The sequence below is a fragment of the Heterodontus francisci genome, chromosome 19 (genome assembly GCF_036365525.1).
Source record: "Heterodontus francisci isolate sHetFra1 chromosome 19, sHetFra1.hap1, whole genome shotgun sequence".
NCBI lineage: Eukaryota > Metazoa > Chordata > Chondrichthyes > Heterodontiformes > Heterodontidae > Heterodontus > Heterodontus francisci.
This window is the reverse complement of record NC_090389.1, coordinates 47,922,414-47,948,676: the sequence shown is the minus strand read 5'-3', so window position 1 is coordinate 47,948,676 and position 26,263 is coordinate 47,922,414. Positions and strand designations below refer to the sequence as shown.

At 40.8% G+C, this 26,263-nt stretch overlaps 1 protein-coding gene across 3 annotated transcripts in view; it reads right to left on the bottom strand.

Moving 5' to 3' along the window:
- adamts9 (ADAM metallopeptidase with thrombospondin type 1 motif, 9) overlaps positions 1–26,263 on the bottom strand; it is a 402,991-nt gene that overhangs the window by 293,681 nt on the left and 83,047 nt on the right. For all 3 annotated transcript variants that reach the window (XM_068051578.1, XM_068051580.1, XM_068051581.1), the window contains exons 9-15: positions 23,715–23,861; positions 22,357–22,498; positions 21,108–21,212; positions 2,417–2,565; positions 2,017–2,198; positions 1,782–1,918; positions 1,557–1,674 (exon numbers count right to left, since the gene is read on the bottom strand). In XM_068051578.1, the coding sequence (XP_067907679.1) occupies positions 1,557–1,674; positions 1,782–1,918; positions 2,017–2,198; positions 2,417–2,565; positions 21,108–21,212; positions 22,357–22,498; positions 23,715–23,861 (980 nt within the window). The remainder of the gene's footprint in view (positions 1–1,556; positions 1,675–1,781; positions 1,919–2,016; positions 2,199–2,416; positions 2,566–21,107; positions 21,213–22,356; positions 22,499–23,714; positions 23,862–26,263) is intronic.

The following is a 26,263-nucleotide window of genomic DNA, read 5'->3' as shown; positions in this document are numbered from 1 at the left end:
CTCGCTATTATTTGAACAGCCCAATTACAAAAAATGTCATCGAGCCATCCGCCCACTCAAGCCAGGTCAAACTCTCAAGATCTCTGGCTTTCCATGCTCTGACTCTTACCAGCTCTTAAACATCTCGATGCTAGTGCCTGACCCATGCAAGGAAAACAGGTGTCTTGTCTAGGATTCAAGGCACTATTGTTTTCTCCACCCTCTATCTGGTCCCCAGAGATTCTGCAAAGGTGTTTATCTCCTAGTTCCTACACAGCAAGCTGTCTGTTTTCATGATCTGCTGGATTTCTGCTGGAGTTTATCTTTTTACTATTTGTTCAATGAAGGCCCAAACCACAATTCCCCATCAAGTCACCTCTCAGTTGTTTTTACCCAGAGCATAATAAAAGCAGGATTAAAGTATAGTTCAGTGTAAGATTAAATTTAAAAAGTGTAGAGTCAGTCGTATTATTTAAGTTAGTTTTCATTAATTAGCAAGAAAACCCGATATAGGGATTTCCCAGGATTCTTACCTTGTTGAATGGTGTGCAGATTAGAGGTCAGGCAGGACACAGCATCTCAAAATGAATAGCATTCTGTAGTTGCTGCTGCATTAAGAAGGACTCCACCCCTCCTTTGCAAAGCACCACAAAAATGGTCAACTGCAGCAAACAGTTTTAAGGTAAAATTGATGCATGTTGTGTTGTAATGTGAATGGTGTAAAATCTTGCAAAGTGTTTGAATATGTAAAGTTTATGCACCAGTTCTGTAGTAATTAATATTTTTTAAAGTTATTGTAATTTGTTGAAGCAAAGGGAGCAAAAAGATTCTAAAGTTATATTTTAAGAATATTGCATTATTAAATATTTTATATTTTAAAATTCAAAACATGTGACAGTGCTCTAACAGTGTACAATTCTTGAAGTTGAAGACCAAGGGTTTATTGTACAACAGAGGACCTGATTATTTTCACTGGAAAGCACTGACAAGGTACCATCAGCAAGTTATCTCATCGGAAAATTAGAAGGCCGCTTGCTAATTTTACATTAACTTTACTCTTTTTTTCCCCATTCATCAGACATTAATTTACTGCTAGTGCCAAATTGTTTCGTGAAGCATCAACCAAAATAGTACATTTATGAACAGCAAGAACATCTAGGTGATAGTTACTTTTGTAACTCAAAACATAACAATTCATAAATGATTGCTATTTTGAGTCAATTATTTTTTTATTACACTCAAGTAGAATCTATAAGTGCATACAATAATGGCCAAACTTCTGCCTGTTTTTGACAGGTCACAACAGTACTTTTTAACTGTAGCAATCTATGTTCTCTGACCTATTACCTCTCACAGCAGTAAAACAATTATCAATGTTTCTTGAACAAATAGTAGTGAAGCTCAGTTGATCAGTATTTCTTCATACACATTCAAACATACTGTAGTTAATATAACTTCCATTAGTATTAAACAGCTTCTGCTTGTTTGTATGTTCATGTTCTTTAAAGTAGCCTTGTTGTTTGATATCCTCAGCGACAATGAAATTATCTTATTTCTAATGATAATCCAATTCTTACCATAGTGAACAGTATTAAATGTGCCTGCTAAAGTTTTGCATGAAGAATTATCACCACCACAAACACCACATTTATCTCTTCGTGCTTTTGAATTCAGTACATGATCACATCCAGCTTGCTGTGGGAAAAAAAGCATTACATTTAATCAGTTTTGCAAAGATACAAAAAATAACATTTTTGTAACTTCAAAAAATTACATAAAACCCTTAAAAGTCAGTTTTGTACCCGGCAAAGTCCTTGTACACAGACATCATTGGTATCTGGCCCACAAAGTGTGCCATCGATAACTCTGTCCCTGAGCTGATAGTAGACTGTAGTTCCAGCTACTCTGCAGAACAACTTGCAGCGGTCTTTCATCAAAACTGAAAAGAAAGAGAGATTCTTGGTTGACTGGTATCTGTCATCTTCTATTAGTTAAAATGTAAAATATATTTTTCCCTCTCCCAATGGAAATACTCACTTCCACTGTACTTAGGAACCCAACGCACATTTGGAGGTAGGCCATTAATATTGAAGTGTCTTCCATCAAACTGTGCACATTGTTCTCCTCTGAAATCCTTCTCTTGCTTTGGACAATGTTCAGTGTTGCATGATCGAAATTTCATTCTTCGACCAACACAGTATTTTCCTCCATTTCTGGGCCTAAAAATAAAAATAATAATAATCTTTCAACAATTGTAATAAATAAATTTGAATATGTATTATGAGACTTTTCCATTACAAAATCATACCATATCCCACGATGATACAAACTAAATCTATCAAATTTTGACACAATGACAAATAATAGATAATCTATTTACCTTTCAAAATTTGATAAAGTATTTATTGCACTCAATATATTGAAGTGGTTTGCTTACTCTGGTTTGTTGCATTCTCTAACTGCATTTTTAATGCCACCTCCACAGGTTCTGGAGCAGGAACCAAATGGACTCCAAGGTCCCCATGTTCCATCTACCACAGAGTTTTCAGTAGGATCTTTTACAATGCAAACACCGTGTTTGCAGTGCTGTAGAGACAATCATTGGAGAGAAATGAACTTCTGTCTTATGAAAGCTGCAAAACCATAAACGTATTTCAGAGAAGTAACCTTGATTCTTAAGCTTGATGCTTAATTTTAATGACACAAAATTAAAAAACAAAATATGATTGTATTTATTTGTGGATTGATTATGGTTGGTTTTCCTGCACACAGGAACAATTTGCTTTGTTCCTTTGTAAGAAACCTATTTGAGTAAAGTATCTGTTTCTGAAACAGCAACCAATCAACATCAAACATTTTAGGCTTGATTCGTAAGCACAAAATTATCTTCCTGTCATTGACATGGGGTGGGGATAACAAAAAGATTAATAACATTCAAAAATGAAAGGGCACATTCAGCGTTTAAACAATTATTACCAATGTCGTATGGGATTAATGAATGCAGGCTCACGATCAAAAATAAACTGTCATTCCTCTTTCATACATAAAATGTATCTTCTAAATTTCTGAACTCCTACTTTAATTTTACTGGACTAAAAGTCCTGTTTTACATTTTTATTTTTCAACAAAAGAATATTTTATCTATACATTGCAAACCTCACATTATCGCCTTTAGGTGTAGAAAACAGACTGGCGTGGATAATTGGATGGATTAACCATCCTGTTTCTAGCTGTTTACTTCACTTCACAAAGACACCATGATGCATGAATGAATGTGTATATTGGACAAGAAGGCAGTATTTTTGAACTTGCTTAAATCCCCAACTGTCTTTCATCTATTGACTCCTCAATAACCCCCTCCAAGGTCAATAAGTCCCAATGTAAAACTTGACTTCTTTAAATTACTGCAGAACAGGCGAGATCAATAGTACATAAATGAAAAAAAAATGATTGTCTTATTAAGCACATCTGAAACAAAAAATAAAAATATTGTAACATATGAAAGCAAAACGAATTCAGTTGTTCTTGTTTCAGTTAACTTTCTTTGTGCTGGACAGTTACAGTAGCAAGAACAATTTCAGAAAAAACCCCCCAGCTTTTTCAGGAAATCTAAATTATCTGAACAAATGGTTTGCTTCACTGCTAAATCATTTGTTTTGATTATAAAATAGATTTAATTTTTTTAAATTGCCAGGTCTTAAAAAGAGTCTTAATTCATTGCCATTATACAAGCATCACTATATTCTTAAAAACTATTAAATGCATATTTAATGCTTTTAAAACAAATTCAAGATAATGGATAAATAATTCTGTTTCTTTAACTGAAATATATGATCTCAAAAAACTAACAACAGTGAAAAGTAGATTAACCTTAAAGTGTAATGTTCCTTGGATTTTTAATCAATATCTCCTGAGTACAATGTATAAGGTCAGCGACCAATGAGAAAAATTTACAGGAGGTATTGTCCCTTTCTTGCAGGGCGGCACTTGCAAATGCTTGGAGACACCGAGGAAATAATGATAACCTCTGAGGACAGGCAACACTTAGAGGATGCACCATCCCAAGACTCTCCTGTGCAGATACTGTCACTTCAATGGGTGTCCGAATGGCATTAGAATCAAGGTCAAAAGCTGTTGAGAGCACCACACAAGCGCCCAAGCAGCTGGCTGAGGCTGAGACAGCGATGGCCTCTGACAGTCGGAGGACTGTGGGTGTCCAGGCCTATGCTGAGCCACTGGTTGATGATGAGCCTCTGGTTTCAACAGCACAGGGCATGCTGGGGTTGCAGGGGGAGGTAAGGCAACATCTGGCGGAGATGCCAGAGACTATGCACATCCTTCAGCAGATGTTGGAGGAGCCTATCCAAGACATGACTGCTGCCATGTCCCAGACATGAGAGCGCAGGGCTTCATCCATGGAAAGGTAGGCGATCCTCAAGGAAAGCCACATTCCACAGATGCACCATGACCTGTAAACCCTCGCCTTGACCATGACTTCAAATCAGCAATGGCAGGCGGGAGAAGGACCAGGAGCATGAAGAATGTTCCCACTCCTAGTCCTTCTCCAGAGAGCAGTGAGGTTCCAACAAGCCTTGAGAGGGAGGAGGAGAGGCTACGCTCCACATCTGGTGTCTCCCCTCAGGGTGATTCGAGTGTGGACATGGGCTCCTCAGCTCCTCCGCCAGTGAGTCCAACTCCAGCAACCATGATGATACAGGATAGTTCTGCACTGGTGCAGGAAGCCTTCAGTCAACCGCGGTCCCTCCAGGCCTCAGGCAACCAGCGGCCAGCGCAGAGGTCACACCGTGAAGGTGCACCTGCAAGCATATTAAAAAGACCCCTTGACAGCTATGGGTATTCACGGGTGACACAAATGCCATGTTTACTTTAATTAAGTGTGTTTTCCTGCCAATCATCAGCCTTTGTTGTCTGAAAACCACATTCCACCATGGAGTGAATATGTGTCTTTCATTTCCATCATAAGCTTTACAGTTTGCCAGTGTGACCACTGACATCATCGGCATGCCAATATGCATGATGTTTAATTGCACGAATTATGTCACATGGGTAATGGCTCAGTTTGTTGCTGCCAGTCATGCTGGAGAGACGGATGTTATGGAGGCAGAGGACTTAAGACTACATGCATGATGGTGAGTTTTGTTCGCAAACATATTCATTAAACTTTATGGATTGTGGAAACGTGCAATTATCAGTCTCTGCTTTATCTCCCTTGCTCACTGCTCACCACATCTGGCCTCCATTACTGCTCTCTGATTTTGCATGCATGCTAGTCCTTGTGTGCCCTCAGTGTCCTCATCGTTGGAGGATGTCTTATGCTCCCCGTACTTCTTCATCTTGCAAGTCCTCCCCACTCTGTAGTGCGATGTTGTGCAGAACGTTGCAGACTACAATGATGTGCGCAACCCCGTCTGGTGCGTACTGTAGGGCTCCACCAGATCTATCGAGGCAGTGGAACTATATTTTCAGAAAGCTCGATGGTCGCTAGGGTGGAACCGTGGCAGGCATTGTAATGCTTTTCAGCATCAGTGATGGGTTCCTCACGGGCGTCAGAAGCCATGTCATCAAGGGGTAGTCCTTTATCCCTAAGAATCCACCCCTGAAGGTGAGCGGGGGGAGTGAAAAGAAGCCGTACCCGGGACTGGCGAAATATGTACAAATCATGGCAGCTCTGGGAAGCGGGCACATGCATGTCGGAAGCGCTTTCTGTGGTCACACAATAGTTGGACATTGATGGAATGAAACCCCTTTCTGTTTATGAAGGCAGCTGGTTGGTCCACGGGAGCCTTGATGGCCACATGTGTGCAGTTGATCACACCTTGGACCTGTGGGAATCCAGCCCGGCCCCAAATCCAATGGCCCTCTCGACCTGACTCTCAGGGTATGTCCTGTAGCAAACATAGTCGTCGCCCTCCTGAACAGAACATCGGTCACCTCCTTGATGCAGTGATGCACTGCGGATTAAGAGACCCCATACATCGCTGGTGGATCCCTGGAATCATCCAGAGGCGTAAAAGTTTAGGGCCACGGTAATTTTGAGGGCTACAGGCACAGGGTAACCACCAAAACCTATTGGCTGCAAATCTTCATTCAGCAGTGTGCAGAGGTGTGTGATGGCCTCTCTGGACATCCGCAGTCGTCTCTGGCACTGGCGCTCCAACATCTGCAGGTATGTCATCCGAGTCCTATAGACTTGCTGGCGTATATGGGCTCCTCTTCACCTTGGTAATTGCTGCTGCTCATGTCTAGGAGTTTCCTCTTGAGCCACACCTGCCTCTTGAGCCTGCCTCTGGCGGAGATGCCTCATCACAGCAAGTGGATTCAGGAAAACAGGGTGAATCATACCCATCTCTACCCTTCTTGTAATTTCAGATTTCTTCAAAAGGTCGAATACACTTATCTGGGCAGTGATTTGTGTTAATTTCTGGTTCAGCAATATTCCGACATGGGCGGCACAGTGGCGCAGTGGTTAGCACCGCAGCCTCACAGCTCCAGGGACCCGGGTTCGATTCCGGGTACTGCCTGTGTGGAGTTTGCAAGTTCTCCCTGTGTCTGCGTGGGTTTTCTCCGGGTGCTCCGGTTTCCTCCCACAAGCCAAAAAGACTTGCAGGTTGATAGGTAAATTGGTCATTATAAATTGTCACTAGTATAGGTAGGGAAATATAGGGACAGGTGGGGATGTTTGGTAGGAATATGGGATTAGTGTAGGATTAGTATAAATGGGTGGTTGATGTTCGGCACAGACTCGGTGGGCCGAAGGGCCTGTTTCAGTGCTGTATCTCTAATCTAATCTATGGTATATCTCGATGTTGCCCTCACACCTTTTCAACAACTGCGAGCCATCATGACAATCAGAATACCATTTGAGTTGTCTGCACTGGACCCCGAAAAAAACAACCTGTACATTTTCCCAGTTTGGCCTCCTGACAACTGTATCCACATGCAGAGTTACCCCTTCTCCCCACATACAGTATCCACTTGCAGAGATCTCCGCTTCCATCCACCCCCCAACAGAGGACCTGCTTATTTGGAATTCAAGGCAGTGGGGAGGAGGGAGACTGGAAGATGTACTGGGCCAGCATATTATCCTTTCAGCTTTGGAGCATAATTTGAATTTAGTCCAAGCTGATTGGATGAAAGTCTCTTTCTCTCTCCAAGTGGATTGAGTGGAATTTTCTAAACTCCCCACCCACTACCAACAATTGGCCTGATTTGACCTGATTTTTCCCATCTTGCAGGAGATTACATGTTTCCCGGTGAGTAGGGTGCGTCTATTGTGATGCATAGGGAATCACAATTGTATTGGGTGTGCTAGATGACCCAGCTGGTCTTTTCCTGTCTGACATTTTCATATGTTCCTATGAGTTCAGGAAAGTCCTAAACCAGCTCCTCTTGGATTCATGACCGCAAAACATAAACTGACACAGTTGACAAAGTCATGAGAGATTCAGTAAGGGTGGCCAATGCAGAAAAATGAAATGTCACATTGGTACACTAGAGGGTGCTCTTCTCTCATGGGAGTTATGACATTATTAAAACACCGTAAGAATGTGTTTTTATCTCTAACAAGCCAAGCTCTTTCTGGCCTGGGAATGCTCAATGCTGCTCGGGTTCAAAGAAGAAGTACTCAATTTCCCACCAAAAACATCTCTTATGTTTATAAGCAGAGAATACATTTAACAAAAAAAATCAAGGCTGATGCTAACATTTTTTGTTCAAGGAGTAATTAATGCTTAGTACAAGAATTATTCCAGGTAATTAACATACTACTTTCCTCTAAAGCAATATGGACACTTTAGTTTTATTTACATGTTAACAGAAGCCAGTTTCAGAATCGTACAGAGCAGAACTGATTCATGGAACTAGGAGTTCCCAGCACAAAAAAATTCAGCTAAAATCTACAGTATTTGTCATGGTAAGTGAGGTAGTGCTATCAAGACTATAGCATGCTACTCCATCAATCTTAGAGCTGAAACTCTTCCTCAGTTCCCTCACTAATTCACTCTTAGCCTTATCAATATTGGCCTTGTGTCAATGGTAGCACTCCCACCTCTGAGTCAGAAGGTTGTGGGTTTGAAGGCCTACTCCAGAGACCTGATCTATTTAATCCAGGCTGACATTTCAGTGCAGTATTGAGGGAGTGATGCAATGTCAGAGGTGCTGTCATTTGGATGAGATGTTAAACTGAGGTTCCTTCTGTGCTCTCGGGTAGATGTAAAAGATTCCATGACACCAATCAAAGAAGAACAGGGGAGTTCTTCCCAGTGTCCTGGCCAAAATTTATCATGCTCATGTGTAAATGCATGTGCACACATGCATACACACACCAACAAAAACAGATCATCGAGTAAATTGGTTATTTATGGGATCTTGCTATGTGCAAATTGGCTGCTGCGTTTCCCGACATAACAAAAGTGACCACACTTCAGAATAATTCATTGGTTGTGAAGTGCTTTGGGACATCCTGATGTGGTAAAAGGTTCTTGCGAATTTTGAATGAGATACCTGCCTCACTTCCATTAACAAGACATTCAAAGCCATCTTGGAACATTAACACTGGTGGAGATGAACCTCAAAGAGTAAACACTGAAACAATGGGACCTGAGAGATTGAATTTATACATGATCTAATTAAATTGCAAAAGAGAGAATACACTGGTCAATCATGTGACCGTCTCTCCATCTGTGTGAAAACTTGCAGTTTCTTTTCGCTACAGCAGACAAGCACATGAGTTTGATCAGTGCAGGACCCAAGTCGGGGTCTGTCTTTCTCTCCCTTTTTGTCTCTGTCTCCAGGCAATGCTGTAAGTTTGAACCCTGCCTTCTACCTGAAAAACATCCAAGCCTACCATTGCTGCAGACAGAGACCCCAGGGAGAAAACCATCTACATCACTGTCTCCAAGAATTCCCTGAACCAAGTGGCCACTTCAGGACCACAAGTTCAGCCGGAAGACAACCGAATTACCAGACTCCACAGACTGCATATTCTTTTATTTGTTCCGGACTCTAATCCAACCAACTTATTTTCTTCACTCTGTAAGCTATTTGTGTGCGTTCGATTCTCGTGTGTGTGTGTGTGTGTGTGTGTGTGTGTGTGTGTGTGAGAGAGAGAGAAAGTTGGAGCATAGTTTTTTTTTTACTTAGATCAGGTTTTGGTTTGAAGTACAATAAACTAATCTCTTTATTGTTGAAACTCAAGAAAACCTGTCCGATTGGTTCTTTTATGATCATAGCACATAAAAGGGTTAAACGCTCACTGAATTGGTAAGCGTATCTACTGTTTAAAATAAATAAATCCTGTTGCAGTCAAACAAGGAGGGGGACAAGAGGGGAGCCTTTTGATCCCTCCTCACCTGATCATAACAGTGTTATATAAATGCCAGTTCTTATTTTCTTTTTTAGTCAAGATGAATACGTTACTGGGCCCTGATAGCATGCACTCTTGGCTGTTGAAAGCAGCCAGAGGAATAGAGCATATACGAACACAGGAATCAGGAGCAGTAGTAGGCCACTCGGCCCCTCGAGCCTGAAAATATTCAAGGACTCTGCTACCACAGCCTTTTGAGGAAGAGAGTTCCAAAGACTCACGACTCTCTGAGAGACAAAATTTCTCCTCATCTCTGTCATTCATTAAGTTCATGGCCGAACTGATTACTCCACATTCCCGCCTACTCCCAATAACCTTCCACCCCCTTGCTTATCAAGAATCTATCTACCTCTACCTTGAAAATATTCAAGGACTCTGCTACCACAGCCTTTTGAGGAAGAGAGTTCCAAAGACTCACGACTCTCTGAGAGACAAAATTTCTCCTCCTTAAATTGGTGACCCCTTATTTTTAAACAGTGATCCCTAGTTCTAGATTCCACCACAATCCTTTCCACATCCACCCTGTCAAGACCCCTCAGGATCTAATATGCCTCAATCAAGTTGCCTCTTACTCTTCTAAATTCCAGCGGATACAAGCCTAGCCTGTCCAATCTTTCCTTGTAAGACAGGCTGTCCATTCCAAGTATTAGTCTAGTAAACCATCTCTGAACCGCTTCCAATGCATTTATGTCCTTCCTTAAATAAGGAGACCAGTACTGTACACAGTACTCCAGATGTGGTCTCACCAATGCCCTGTATAGCTGAAGCATAACCGCCCTACTTTTGTATTCAATTCCCTTCGCGATAAACGATAACATTCTATGAGCTTTCCTAAATATGCGCTGGACCTGCATATTAAACTTTTGCGATTCATGCACTAGGACACCCAGATCCCTCTGCATCTCAGAGCTCTGCAATCTCTCACCATTTAGATAATATGCTTCTTTTTTATTCTTCCTGCCAAAATGGACAATTTCACATTTTCCCACATTATACTCCATTTGCCAGGTCTTTGCCCATTCACTTAACCTATTTAGATCCCTTTGTAGCCTCCTCATGTCCTCTTCACAACTTACTTTCCTACCTATCTTTGTGTCACCAACAAATTAAGCAACCATACCTTTGGTGCTTTCATCGAAGTCATTTCCATAAATTGTAAAAAGTTGAGCCCCCAGCACAGATCCCTGTGGCACACCACTCGTTACATCTTGCCTACCAGAAAATGACCCATTTATGACTATTCTCTGTTTCCTGTTAGCTAGCCTATCTTCTATTCATGCTAATATGTTACCCCATACACTGAGCTTTTATTTTTTGCAATGATCTTTGATGTGGCACCTTATCAAATGCCTTCTGGAAATCTAAGTACAGTACATCCACTGGTTCCCCTTCATCCACAGCATGTATAACTCCCTCAAAAAACTCCAATAAATTGGTTAAACATGATTTCCCTTTCACAAAACCATGTTGACTCTGCCTGATTACCTTGAATATTTCTAAATGCCCTGCTATAACATCTTTAAAAATAGCTTCTAACATTTTCCCTAAGACAGATGTTAAGCTGACTGGCCTGTACTTTCCTGCTTTCTGTCTCTCTCCCTTTTTGAATAAAGGAGTTACATTTGTTATTGTCCAATCTAACGGAACCTTCCCTGAACCTAGGGAATTTTGGAAAATTAAAACTAATGCATCAACTATCTAACTAGCTACTTCTTTTAACACCCTAGGATGAAGTCCATCAGAACCCAGGGACTTGTCAGTCCGCAGCTCCAACAATTTGTTCAGTACCACTTCCCTGATGATTGTAATTTTCTTGAGTTCCTCCATCCCGTCTATTTCTTGACTTAGCGCGAATTCTGGGATGTTACTTGTATCCTCAGCAGTGGAGACCAATACAGAATACCTGGTCAATTCATCTGCCATCTCCTTATTATCCATTATTAATTCCCCAGACTCACTTTCTATAGGACCAACACTCACTTTAACTCTTTTCTTTTTAAAATTTGTATAGAAACTCTTACTATCTGTCTTAACATTTCTAGCTAGCTTTCTCTCGTACTCTAATTTCACCTTCCTTATCAATCTTTTAGTCATTCTTTGCTGTTTTTTATATTCTGTCCAATCTTCTGACCTGCCTCCCATCTTTGCATAAATAAATGCTTTCCTTTAAGTTTGATACTATCTTTAACTTTTTTAGTTAACCACGGATGGCGGGTCCCCCCCTTGGAATTTTTCTTTCTGAAATTGTGCTATAGAACTTGAGAGTTGCCAAGGTAATATCTTTGTTCAAGAAGGGAGAAGAATAAACCGAGTAACTATAGGCCTGTGAATCCAAAATCAGTTGTGCACAAACTGTTAGAATTCATAAGACAAGGTAAATTTAGAAATGCATGGGTTAACTGATAACAATTAGCAGAGCTTTGTTGAAGGCAAGTCATATTGATTGTTTTGCAGAAATAAAATGATAAAGGAAGTACAGTGTATATGGATCTTCAGAAGGCATTTGATAAGGTGTCTCACAAGAGGCGTGTAGAAAAATTTAAATCTATAATATAACAACATGTAGCAGCATGGATAGGCTCGATAGGGTTAGGTCAAATCACATTTCTCAAACTGGGGAAGGGTTGAAAAGAGTGCACACCCCAATAATCAGTGCTCAGTCAACTTTTGTTCTCAGTATATATAGATGAATTGGACTTGACATAGGGAATACAGTTGTGAAATTCACTGATGAGAGAAAAAAACTAAGTTTGGCAAACAGCAAAGAGGGATGTAAAAAATTTCAGGTAGGCAGGTGGCAGATACTATTTAATATGGATAAATGGATGCCCAGTTTTGCATTGCTGGGTGAAAAACAAGAAATTAGATTATATCCCAGAACCACCCTCAATATTCGCAGACCCTGTAACCTCCCTTCTCAAAGTTCCCAGATCTGAGAAACTGTCCAGGATTCCATGAACCTGTAGTAATCTCAGAATTGTGGTATCCTTCTTCAAGTATTGTCAGACCCTGCGATCCCCCGAAATCCAGATAGATCCTGAATTTTCATTACAGTTTTCAGGCACTTGGCCTCCCTGTGCTCTCAGATCTCAAGCCCCCATATTAGTAAATCACTCTTTCTGCAAAACATACCTATTCTGATTTAGCTTGTTTCATCCCAAGCAATGCCAATGGTGATCTGCTAGCCAAAATTAAATCATTTGCAAAATTTGTGATGTTCAATTTTCAAAGGTAGATTATCATCACCAGGAAAAGTGGGGGGAAAACTTCATGTGCTCGTCACCTCTTGTCACTGAAGCAGTCATTATTCAAGTGGATCATGTTCAGGAAGTCATTAACCCAAGTTTCTGTGAGTTTTATTTATCCTGCAGCAAAAACAGCAAAAAATGCTGTTTAAGATTGAGAACTTCATTTCCTTCCCTGTAATATATTTCTGAGTAAATGATGTGCGGGTGTTCTGATCATCACTAATTTTATTGTATGGAGTCAGCTTTGTGAGGATGCTTCTTTTCATTTGCAGTGCTGTCTTGCATTGACAACACTGATTCTAATCTCTTGTTATTATTTCGGTTTTTCAGGCTTGCAGAGAACTATATTGTTCTTTGCCAAACATTCCTATGGTTATGTATGAAAAGTTATGTGAGAATTTGGCCTTAAAGCAGTGAATTGAAGGTAATTAGTGTACAGGATTTGAGAAGCTCAGCAGTAATCCTGCATACCAGTTGGCATGGTCCTGTGATCCCCAAAGGATGCATTTTCTTTTAAATTTTGGCTGGCTGGAAGTTTCTACAAGTTGCATTTTGCTTTTAATTACACCATAAATTAATATCAGTAGCTACTTTATTTTTCTTAATCTTGGAATTTAAATTATTCAGAAAATTAAATGCTAAAGTTTGTGCATGAAATTTCAATAGATATTATGGTTGTTTTAGAGTCATGCACAGAAAACTTTCACAGCTAACAATGGTTACCATTAACAATAATCATGTAGTTATTTGATATAGTGGAAGGCTTCTCAATAACTCTTCAAAGGCACATGCAGACTATTGATTTTGCATCATAGCTATAAAGCGTCCATGCAGGGGCCAATGAGTGCTATCTCCATATACTTTCATATTTTACAACTGTGGTGTGTTGAGCCACGTGACTAATTGACCTTGGATTTGATGTGGCTCTTAATTCCACTGAGATTGTTGATAATGATGGAAGTATGTTCCACCACCAGAGTGTTGAAACTTGCAATTAGAAAGTCAGCATGGTTGACCAAGTAATATTGCCTCAGCATTTTGTAGCTCAGCTGTGTGATGCAGTTTAGCACCTCTGGATTTAAACATGCTAATCTCATCCTGACCATATGCCATAGAAGTGAACCAAATAGAAATCATTGCTTTTTCAGTGAGATGTTCGCACATGTGGCAATTCTATCTTATTAAAGTTCCTGTTAAAGTAGAATCCACTAATATTAACTAAGAGCTATAATAATGATATCTATAATGTGCCATGAGTCCTAATTTTAAAAGATCTAGAGTAGTTTCATCCTTACGTGGACAATAGTAAATTTCACTTGTGGTTTGAGGGTGATAATATCATTCTAAAATTTTGCTTTTTTTTCATTAATTTCAGAGTCCACATATTCATTATATGGTCTTTCCATTCTGTTGTCATTTTCTCTTCTTATCACCAGACTGAACACTGAGGGTGGGGGCGGTCGGTTGGTGGCAGGTGATATTTCAATTGATGAAGTATAAGTATATTTAAAGCAATGTAATAAGTTAAGATTAAAAGGCGGGGGTGGGGGAAATGTCATTCCCTGAAGCACCACTTCAAGTGGCGTTACACAGACTTATGTCGATTTCCAGGTGGTAAGCAGAGCCACAGACTGCTAACCTGCATGAGTCTCTTCACTGATATCAATGAAGCAGCACTACGCGAATGAAACCTTCCCCCAAAATGTTTTCTCATGTTCATTGGATAAATTCAATGGATAATGCAGTTCTATGTCCTATAGAGTAGGAAATTTGCAGCTTCAATCCTTGGCCTGTGCTGAGCTACTTAATCTCAGTTAGGGTGTGGTGAAGGGCACTAAACCTCAGACAAAATATCAGCTTCAATTCACATTACTGTCAGTACCCAGTTCTCCCTATTTTGTAAAGTCTATTTGAATATCGGGTATTGGCAGGATTGGGTTTCATTGTGATGCCTCATATGCTGGCATTATTATAGGGTACCTTCAAATATAGGAGACACTGTACTCTTCAACCTTTTAACCTTAAAAGCAGCCCAAAAAAACTCATCAATTCATCCAGCTAGTGCTATGGGGATTTTGAATTCAAACTTTGCATTGAATATCATCTTGTCTTCCAATTTATTATTGGAGACAGGGCTCGAATTGGGATCATTTAGTAATCCTTATTTGGACCTGATATGATATTACTGAGTCCTGTGGTCTTATGAGGATCTATGCTACTTCTCCATCATTGACTATAATGAACTTAGCTTGGTAATCTTTCCAATCTTCCTCATAAACATTTCTTAAATACCAGCATAAGAATAAAAGGATGCATGAAACAAGACAAAGTTATTTAGCTCTTTAAATGTTCTCCTTTCGTAGATGATGCACAACCTGCCTATCCTGGACACGAACCCATTGATTAAATGTTGCAAGGGAATGATCTGCAAAATTTCTAACTGATACCACAGGTAAGCAGTTGAAACTTCGGAATATTTACTTATCTTTGCACTTCCGTTATTTATCCATGACCGGAGACAGAGCGAGAGAGAGAGGAGCACGGCGGGAGCGATGGTTTAAAAAGTACGCCAAAACCCAGAGTCGGAGACCGGAGACAGAGTGAGAGAGAGAGAGTAGCATGACGTGAGCGGAGAGAGAGAGAAGAGCACGGCGGAAGCAGCAGGAGTGGAGCAGGGAAAGATCGAAAAGTGAAATCAGAGTGATGTCACAATGGACATTGAGAGCAGGGAAACAGAGAGCTACCAGGGTGAGTATACAGGTAAGCTTTTAATTTAATTTAATTTAATTTAAATCAAGCATAGCAGCAAACATCACAGGCAAGTAGGTCGGTGATTGTAAGTGATTAAGGTCCATTCTAATCCTAATGTTTAAAATAGTAAAGGAACTAGTGGTAAGCTTAATAAAATATATAAAAAATAAAAATAAAATAAATAATTGAATAAAATAATTAAATAGTTAATTAAAACATATTAAAGATGGCAGGACAGGTAATGTGTCATGGCTGCAGCATGTGGGAGCTCCTGGGTGCCAGTGTGATCCAGGGCAAACACGTCTGCAGTAAGTGTTTGCAGCTCAAAGAGCTTTGGCTTAGAGTCATTGAACTGGAGTCTGAGCTGCAGACACTGCGACGCATCAGGGAGGGGGAACATTCTGGCCATTTTGTACGAGGAGGCGGTCACACCCCTGAGGATAGGGTCTTCTGATTTGGTCAGTGGTCAGGGACAGGAGAGTGTGGCTGCAGCTGAGGCAGGTAAGGGGACCCATCGGCCAGGAGTGCAGCAGCCTCAGCCTTTGTGATTGAGGGTCTTTCAGCTTGTTTGAATGAGCATGGGGGCTGCAGGGTGGATGAGCAACCTAACCATGGCACCATGGTACAGGAAGCCATTCAAGTGGAGGGAGAAAAAAGGAATGTAGTGGGAGTAGGGGACAATATAGTTAGGCGGATTGACACTGTTCTCTGCAACAAAGAGCAAGAGTCCAGACAGCTGTATTGTCTGTCCGTTGCCAGGGTTTGCGACACCTGCTCAGGGCTGGAGAGGAACTTACAGTGGGAGGGGGAGGATACAGTCGTCGTGGTCCATGTAGGTAACAACGACATAGGCAGGATAAGGAAAGAGGTTCTGCATAGTTAGTATGAGGAGCTAGGCACCAAATTAAGAAGAACCTCAAAGGTAATAATCTCTGGATTATTACCTGAGCCACATGCAAATTGGCATAGGGTAAATAAGATTAGAGAAATTAATGCGTGGCTCAAAGACTGGTGTGGTTGAAGTGGGTTCCAGTTCGTGGGGCATTGGCACCAGTACTGGAGAAAATGGTGGCTGTACTGTTGGGACGGTCTACACCTCAACTGTGCTGGGGCCGGTGTTCTAGCGAGCCGCCTAACTAGGGAAGTAGAGAAGCTTTTAAACTGACAAGTGGGGACCAGGAATCAAATTTGGGAAGATATGGTAAATCAAGGAGGAGAGACAAGGCAAGAGAGAAAGGTATTAATATGGGAAATGATAAACAGACTGGGCCTGGAAGGGACAGAGCGTACAAATCTAAGACTAAATCAACAGATAAGGTTAGAGGTTACAAAAATAATAAAAGGACAAAACTCGTGGCTCTGTATCTGAATGCATGTAGCATTCGAAACAAAACAGATGAACTGAGAGTGCAAATAGAAATAAATAAGTACGATCTGATAGCCATTACAGAGACATGGCTGCAGGATGACATAGATTGGGACCTGAATATTGAAGGGTACATGGCATTTAGGAAGGACAGGAAGCTCGAAAAAGGTGGAGAGGTAGTTCTGTTAATTAATGATGGTATTGGCGGAATAGAGAGGGATGACCTAAGTTCAGGAGACCAGGATGCAGATGCAGTTTGGGTAGAGATGAGAAATCATAAAGGCAAGAAGTCACTTGTGGGAGTGGTGCACAGGCCACCTGACATTAACGACACTGTAGGACGGGATATAAAGGAAGAAATAATGGCAGTTTGTCAGAAAGGTATAGCGAAACTTATGGTGGATTTTAACCTCCATATAGACTGGAAAAATCAGATGGGCAGAGGTAGCCTAGAAGAGGAGTACATAGAATGTTTTCGGGATAATTTCTTGGAACATTATGTTCTGGAGCCAACCAGAGTGCAGGCTATACTAGACCTGGTATTGTGCAACGAGATAGGATTAATTAATGACCTCATAGTTAAGGCACCCCTAGGTAGCAACGATCATAATACGATTGAATTTTGCATTCAGTTCGAGGGAGAGAAGAGTGGGTCCAAGACTAGTATTTTAAACTTAAACAAGGGCAATTATGAGGGTATGAAAGCAGAACTAGCTAAGGTGAACTGGCAAATCAGGTTAAGGGATAGATCAATAGAGATTCAGTGGCAGGAATTTAAGGGATATTACAGAATAGATACATTTCAATGAGAACGAAAAATTCCAAGAGTGGGACCCGCCATCCGTGGTTAACTAAAACAGTTAAAGATAGTATCAAACTGAAAGTAAAATCCTATAATTACGCAAAGATGGGAGGCAGGTCAGAAGATTGGACAGAATATAAAAAACAGCAAAGAATGACTAAAAGATTGATAAGGAAGGTAAAATTAGAGTACGAGAGAAAGCTATCTAGAAATATAAAGACAGATAGTAAGAGTTTCTCTAGACACTTAAAAAAGAAAAGACTTAACAAAGTGAGCGTTGGTCCTATAGAAAGTGAGTCTGGGGAATTAATAATGGATAATAAGGAGATGGCAGATGAATTGAACAGATATTTTGCATTGGTCTTCACTACTGAGGATACAAGTAACATCCCAGTATTAGCAATAAGTCAGGAAATGGAAGGGAGGGAGGAACTCAAGAAAATTACAATCACCAGGGAAGTGGTACTGAACAAAGTGTTGAAGCTACGGGCTGACAAGTCCCCAGGTCCTGAAGGACTTCATCCTAGGGTGTTAAAAGAAGTGGCTAGTTAGATAGTTGATGCATTAGTTTTAATTTTCCAAAATTCCCTAGATTCGAGGAAGGTTCTGTTAGATTGGAAAATAGCAAATGTAACTCCTTTATTCAAAAAGGGAGGGAGACAGAAAGCAGGAAACTACAGGCCAGTCAGCTTAACATCTGTCTTATGGAAAATGTTAGAAGCTATTATTAAAGACATTATAGCAGGGCATTTAGAAATATTCAAGGTAATCAGGCAGAGTCAGCATGGTTTTGTGAAAGGGACATCATGTTTCACCAATTTATTGGAGTTCTTTGAGGGAGTTACATGTGCTGTGGATGAAGGGGTGTATTGTACTTAGGTTTCTAGAAGGCATTTGATAAGGTGCCACATCAAAGGTTATTGCAGAAAATAAAAGCTCATGGTGTAGTGGGTAACATATTGGCATGGATAGAAGATTGGCTAGCTAACAGGAAACAGAGAATAGGCATAAATGGGTCATTTTCTGGTAGGCAAGATGTAACGAGTGGTGTGCCACAGGGATCTGTGCTGGGGGCTCAACTTTTTACAATTTATATATATGACTTAGATGAAGGGACCGAAGGTATGGTTGCTAAATTTGCTGATGACACAAAGATAGGTAGGAAAGTAAGTTGTGAAGAGGACATAAGGGGGGTACAAATGGATCTTGAAATTGAGTCTTTGGAATTCTCTTCCTCAAAAGGCAGTGGAAGCTGAGCCTATGAATATTTTTAAGGCAGAAGTAGATAGATTCTTGATAAGCAAGGGGGTGAAAGGTTATCGGGGGTAGGTGAAAATGTGGAGTAATCAGTTCAGCCATAAACTTATTGAATGCCAGAGCAGACTCGAAGGGCCGAGTGGCCTACTCCTGCTCCTAATTCGCATGTATGTTCGTATGTTTGTATGACTTCCAAATGTATTTCAATGAATTTTCATGATCTTAGAAAACAGGAACTGTCATATTCCATGGGGCATTTTGCCACGTCTAACAATAATTATGCCACTGTCTTCAATCCCATTTCAACTAGCTTTTTATTCACTTTTTTTCTGTAAGCATTAATCAGCACATTAAACACTTTTCCTGGGAATTTATTGCACATATCTGCAGCCCTCAGATGTGGGGTTGGGTGGTGGTGGGGTGGGGGGTGGGGGAGGGTGTTGGGGGTGGGTGGTCTTCGAAATTGTAAATGTGCTTGTGGCTTATTAATGTTGTGCTTTTCTCTTCTGGTCAATGTTAAATATTCTGTTTGTCTGTACACTATCTAGACTTCTCAGTATTTTAAAAATGTTGGATCATTATCCAACTGAAATCTTTGATGGATATACATTCAACTCTGTGAGCCTAGCTTTGTATTTTACAAACCCTAGTCCCTGAATTATCCTCACTGCTTTTCTCTGTACCTTTTCCAATGTCCATTTGAAGTTCTTGACAATCATGTCTTTGGATTCTTTATATCCAGCTACTCACAACATTTCTTCTCTCCCCCACCTCCCCAGGGTTTACTCTCTCGTTTACAGCAGCAAAGCAAATGTAATTGATGTTAACAATAGGAGGAAAGGAAGTGAACATAGTCAAATGAGAACACCATATGTGGGGTGTAGGACATGGGTTGTTACTTGGATTAGGTTGAAAATCTTAAAAGTGTAGTAATATTTCTCTCCCTGGAACCTTACCCGCAGTGCAGGGAAGATAAAGAACAAAGAATTAAAAACAAAGCAAATTTCTCAAAATGAAGTAACGTGAAGAGAAACTTTTTTTTAATTTCACAAACAAAAGGCACCATAGCACTTCAAAAGCTGCTGAAGAATTTCACACAAAGCAAGACTAAAGTGAAGTTTAACAGGAAGTTTAAGTTAGCAAAGTAGTAATTATATACTAACCAAGATAATGAATGGGAAAGTGTACCCTAAGCAGGTCATTAAAACTGCTTTAAGCTTGTTACTGCTTTACACTTCTATCAGCTGCTAGAGGAGCTACATGCATTTCGAAGGCTGAACTGTACCCATTCAAACCTCATAAGATGTTCCACTTCCAAAAGCAGGTAGATAATGTTTATTGCCTAAACATTCTTTTTGTGCCTCTTTAAAACTGGCTTAGATCCAAACATGCATACAACTAAAGAAGTTAGCAGTTTGATTTAACAGCAAAAATTTGTGAACATAATGGGCTGAATTTTGTTTTTGCGCTGCTGGAAGCGGCGGCGGGCAAATAAAATGGCGGCCCACACGCATGGGTCGCGTGCCACCAAGATCTTCAGCCTGGCGGCTCATTAGAATATGCAGGGCCGGCACCCCTCCAATCAAGTGACGGGGCGGCCTCGGCGACGCCGTCAATGCTGTGGCCTGTTTCTGTGCGGGCGCTGACACCATTTTTAAAGAGCTGCCTGGTCTGTGTTGACAGATCAAAGTTGACCCTGTCCCCCCTCCAACTGCAACAAAAAATAAAGCTTGACCCACCTCCCCACTATACCAGAAAAGCCCAGATTACCCATTTTCCATCTCAATTGCACTAAGTTCAGAGTTGATGTCTTCCCCCCCCCCCCGCCGCCCCCAACACTTCATTACAAATGCAGAGATCCCCCCTTCCCCACCTTGGTGGCACCAGCTTTCCCTGGACGGGAAAGCGAAGGCGCAGGAGTGCCGCACGTCACTCGGAAGATCCAGAACTGCCGGTAAGATCATTCCAGCTTCCATTTAAATGTATTTAAATAGCTGATTTGAATATTGAAATCCAGGTCCCGCCGCACAGCAGCGAATGAGCCACCACGGAGCTTCCCCGCTGCCGGGAAGATTGGGCCGAACATTCCCGGCATCAGGCTCCGTGGCAGGCCACTGCCGCTCCGATCATCCAGCCCACCTGCCACGGAGCCGGAGGCCAGGAGCTCAACAAAATCCAGTCCAATATTTTGTCACACATTACACTGGTAAAATAATAGTCATTTAATCATGAACACATATCTAATTAGCATGAAACTGATTTTGCTTATAAACTATTTCCACTTAGCCTGTGCTTTTTTTAAAATTTAAAAGCATTTACCTTTCCAGGTTCACACTCTGTCCCGTCTGCCCATGGCATATGTTGTGTTCTACAACCTCTTTGAACTCCTTCAGTGCTTGTACACCAAAGACGTCTGCATTGTGTCTACACAGCAAAAAAAACCTTCTAAAATCTGGCGTTGTCAAAGTCTTTATTTTCACAGTACTAAAATGTAGTTTCACTGCTTAAAAAAACTATTTATGATGACTAAAGCACATTATTTAAAACATAATGGTACTGTTCTCTCAGTAATACAGTGGTACATTTTTTCCTATAACCCTATTTCTGGCGTTGTCAAAGTCTTTATTTTCACAGTATTAAAATGTAGTTCCACTGCTTAAAAAAACGATTTATGATGACTAAAGCACAGTGGCGCAGTGGTTAGCACCGCAGCCTCACAGCTCCAGCGACCCAGGTTCAATTCTGGGTACTGCCTGTGTGGAGTTTGCAAGTTCTCCCTGTGTCTGTGTGGGTTTCCTCCGGGTGCTCCGGTTTCCACCCACAGGCAAAAGACTTGCAGGTTGATAGGTAAATTGGCCATTATAAATTGCCCCTAGTATAGGTAGGTGGTAGGGGAATATAGGGACAGGTGAGGATGTGGTAGGAATATGGGATTAGTGTAGGATTAGTATAGATGGGTGGTTAATGGTCGGCACGGACCTGGTGGGCCAAAGGGCCTGTTTCAGTGCTGTATCTCTAAATAAAATAAAAAATAAATAAAATTATTTAGTACATAATGGTACTGTTCTCTCAGTAATACAGTGGTACATTTTTTCCTATAACCCTATTTGCTGAAGAAAATATTGAGGTAGATTTTCAATTTGTTGCTCGAGCATAAAACAAGCAATGTGGATCGGCTGCCCATTTATCATTTCCATTGAAACTACCTCGGTAGTTTTACGCCCAGGCGACAAGTCGAAAATCTTATTATTATCCCATTATTTTAATAGCTGCCTGACAAAGTATGAAAAACAGTTGAATAAAACAAAACTAAAACAACAAATTCAATTAAAGTGAACATTTACTTTAATTTGAAATTATATCTTCAATCTATTTCTTTGATTATGATCTGATGTGAAATAGCCTGCATACTTCACAAAACAACAACAAACTTACAGGTGGATTGGAAGGAATACTTTTGATTTGTTTAATCAAGTTCCAAAATCTAGGGAGAAAATAAAAGTTACTGCGTTCTAACTACAGAACATAATTGTCTATCTCAGTTGTCAGCTACTAGTACTGCACTTACCATATAGGGGCACACCTGAGAACCAGATCCAAAAATCAATTCACATTGTTTGTCAACATTATAAATCTGACCAGGGAGCTGGTGAGGGAGTGTATATGTTCTTGTCACAGGTTCATCAAGTAAACATTCACCATATCCTGTGCTAAAAAGAAAACGAGTGTAAGAAAAAAATCCAAACATTCAAATTTTCCATTGCTCTGATATGTAAAACAAAATCTTCACACAAAAAAACTATTTGCAGAAAGTCACTAACCCATTAAAATAACATTTTGACAAATCTAATCTTTCAGAATACTTGCTACCATACCTATCAACTTGAAATGTATTGAGAGTGTGAAATTTAGGTCAGCACTTGGGCTGAGAGCATGGTTTTGTGCAGAACCTGATTTTGCCAGTTTGGGAGCCTTGCAACAGCTTTTTGCAGTGTTGTTATTTTAGGCTGAATTTTAAGAGAGCGCCACCAAAGTACGATGCAGACATAAAAAAAATGCAGCCCGCCTGCATGGGCACTGCGTCACGGAGCCGCCACAATTTCAAACGCAGTGGCTCATTTGCATGGCCACGGCGTGATGAAGTGGAGGGGGTGGGCGAGCTGGCAACGGCATCTGGTACCAATGCGCAGGTGCAGGTGCCATTTTTAATGTGCTTAGAGCCCTTAATGGGCATTTAAAAATTAAAGGGCCAGGTAAGTAAAATTTCCACAAAACAGATTTAAATGACCTTTAAATGAATTTTCCCACCCACCCCCAATGGCATTTCCAGACATTCATACCCTTTCCCTCCTGCCCCAGAATGTGAATATTGACATTGACCTTTACTGCCCTGAAGTTCAGCAACCTTGCCCTTTACCCCTTCCCATCAACACCCGACCAATCCACATTGTTGTTACCCCGTTCCCCCACTCCCACATACAGAAAAAAAGTCCTCCTCCTCCAGCCCAACAGATGTTGTGTCACGTTTCCCCGAACAGGGATTCGAAGGAGTGACATTGTTGACCACCCGAATGAAGATCGGTGTGGCGATTAAGGAGGCGACGGGACCCTCATTAAATCAAGTATGTAAATTAGTTTACATTTTGAGTCCCGTCGCCGAGCAGCAGGGCTGCCGCCAAGAGGCCTCGCTGCCGCTGAGATCGGCATGGGGTCTGCCGCCATCAGGGTCGGTGGCAGGCTTCCGCCACACCGATCTTCATTGCCCCCGCCGCCACTGTTCCTGACGACAGAGGGGCTTTAAAATCCAGCCTTTTATACCAGAACATCCCAATTAAAATGGGATGGTTGAGAAGTACATTTGCAATCAGTAAATTCAAATCTATGCAGAAACCAAAACAGACTTAATATAACAAAATTCTAACATACTCTAAAAAATTAGTAATGTATCTTCTGCTACATTTTGACCACATCCAGGGATTGGTATAGTAGTTCAGTGTAGGGGCCATAACATGTTGCTGAGTTTTGCCCCCATCCTCTTTGCACTTATTGCTGTCATCATGAGGCATGTTAAATCTAGTTAAAAATAAAAAAAAATTTTGTTATTCAGGCAAACTAGCTTGGTTCCATTAAAAATTGATTACACAGCAATATTCTGGATGCTTCACGTTTAATGCACATCACACAATATATTTCTTACGAAATTTGAGATCTTCTTATTCTATACGTAACGTAACGCATACTGATGCCAACAGTTTATACAGCTATTTTCTTGAATTAGTGGTTCATAAATCAGATTGCACTATGAACATGTGAAAAACAGCATGATTTATATTAATATTAAACTGTTCTGCACAGGTTTTCTATGTTATTTTGAATGAGAACAGCAAGGGGACTCCATAAAGTAGAGTTTCTGATCATCTATGCCAACATTGTTATCCCCATATATGGCAATTTACCTACTATATCCTATTAAATTTGTCCATGACCCCTTTGAGCTGCTTACACACAATTTCCTGCTCTGTTCTGGCATGCTCCCACTGCCAGACCCAAAATGGGTAGAAGTTTGGCCAAACTACGTAACTGAACTGATACCACACTGTCAGGCAAGGTCAACAGACTAATAGTTGGGTGGGTACAAATGACAACCATCTAACTAACACCTGAATGGAGCGTAATCAGAAAATCTATTCCCAAGAGTAAATACAACTTGGAATAAATAAACTGTTATGTCCATTGCCCTTCATCTCATCCAACAATCTCTATCGCAGTCACATATGTTGATTGTGAAGAGACCAGTTAGACCCAGGAGTTTTGATGCAAGTCACTTAAAAAAAAATTATGTATATACAACAGGGTGTTTTTTGATTCAGCTGTTCATTGGGCAAGTGGTGGATGGGGCGGTCGCCAATGGGAGGCCCGAATGATTTTTTGATAGGACCTCACTATAATAAAAACTGAAATCTGCCAGCACGCAATGAACAATCAAAGAAAGTTAGCAAATCCGGGGGAAGTGAGAAATCTGCTTCTTCCAGCCAAGCCGACGTGGACACCTTTGTGGTGGGGGAGGTGGAGGCATAAAGGGTCCAGCAGGAGGTGGGATGATTTTTGTGGAGCCAAAAGTGTTCATGCTTCTCCTGCACTGTTGAAGATGAAAATTTCATTAGGGTTCTAAATACATCAAAGAACATTGATTTGAATAAATGAATGATCATCCTGCCTGTTTCGGGCAGGAGTGTTGGCTGCCTAAGTTGAGGCCCTCTCAAAAACTGCACCATGTAGGCATCGGGTGGCACATTAAATTAAAAAAAAATTTGTTCATGCTGAAAAATGGGGTAGAAATGTGATGAAAATCGGCCCCAACATATGCAAACATAATTAGATCCCTGAAATCTGAAAATGTGCTATCACATTACATACAAAATATCTTTAGGATATTGTTCAAAATGTATTTGACGTACAACAGAAATGATATGCACCTTATCTTTTACTTAGAAATTCCTTCTCAATGTGACCATCACACTACTGCTTGTAATGTTGATTATGTGGCATATTGGGAGATTTTTCAGCCAATTGGTGCTGGTTTTTGTATTAGTTAGAAACTAGTTCTATAAAACAGTCTCCTCCTAACTTCCTCTGTTTTTGCAGGGGCTTGGAATTTCAGCAGTAAAAGAAGGCAAGATAAGTTTGACAAATGAGTGCAAATTAAAGCCAGATGAGAGTATTTCAGTGTTTCCTTTGATTTTCCCACTAGAGACACCGATAAACAAAGCAGTTCGAACAACAGTGTGAAAAACTGTTTCAGCCTTCAAAAACAGAACACTGAAGGTGCTGGTGTTCTGAAAATAAAAACGGAAAAAAGTTGGAAATGCTCAGCATGTCAGACGGTATCTGAGGAAAAACAGGCGTCAATCAACGTTTGAGGACTTGAGATGCTTTCTCAGGAATAGGAAATATTAGAGATTAACAGCATTTGAAAAGGAACACTACAAAGGAAAGGGGAAGGAATATGAAAAATCACAAATACATGGGAAAAAAACAGAATGACCTATAAAGTGCCTGGGTGGAGAACAGGAGATAATTAAATGGCAGATGTGATATTATCAGGAGGCAACAGGAGGAATAATGAGCAAAATAAAAGACAAAGGCCACAAAATTGGGCTCCATGGTGCTGGCACAATGGAAACCAAAAGCTCAAAATATGTCGGCCAGAATGCTTTTGGCCACTTATGGTGCAGCTTGCCCGGACTGTAAGGTTGCTAGTGGAAGCGTGCATACGTGTGACAGAAGTGTGCAGAGTGGGTGGATCATGATGTCAAACACTGGCAATATAGCACTGTTACTTTGGACCATGCAGGCCCAGTTAACGCCCTCTCTCAATTGCTCGCAGCTGCATGAGGGATCCCCTCCATTAGTGCTGTTTAAAGGTCTAACCATCCAACTTCCAGGTGAGGTGCTTTGGACTTCCTTTTGCTTGT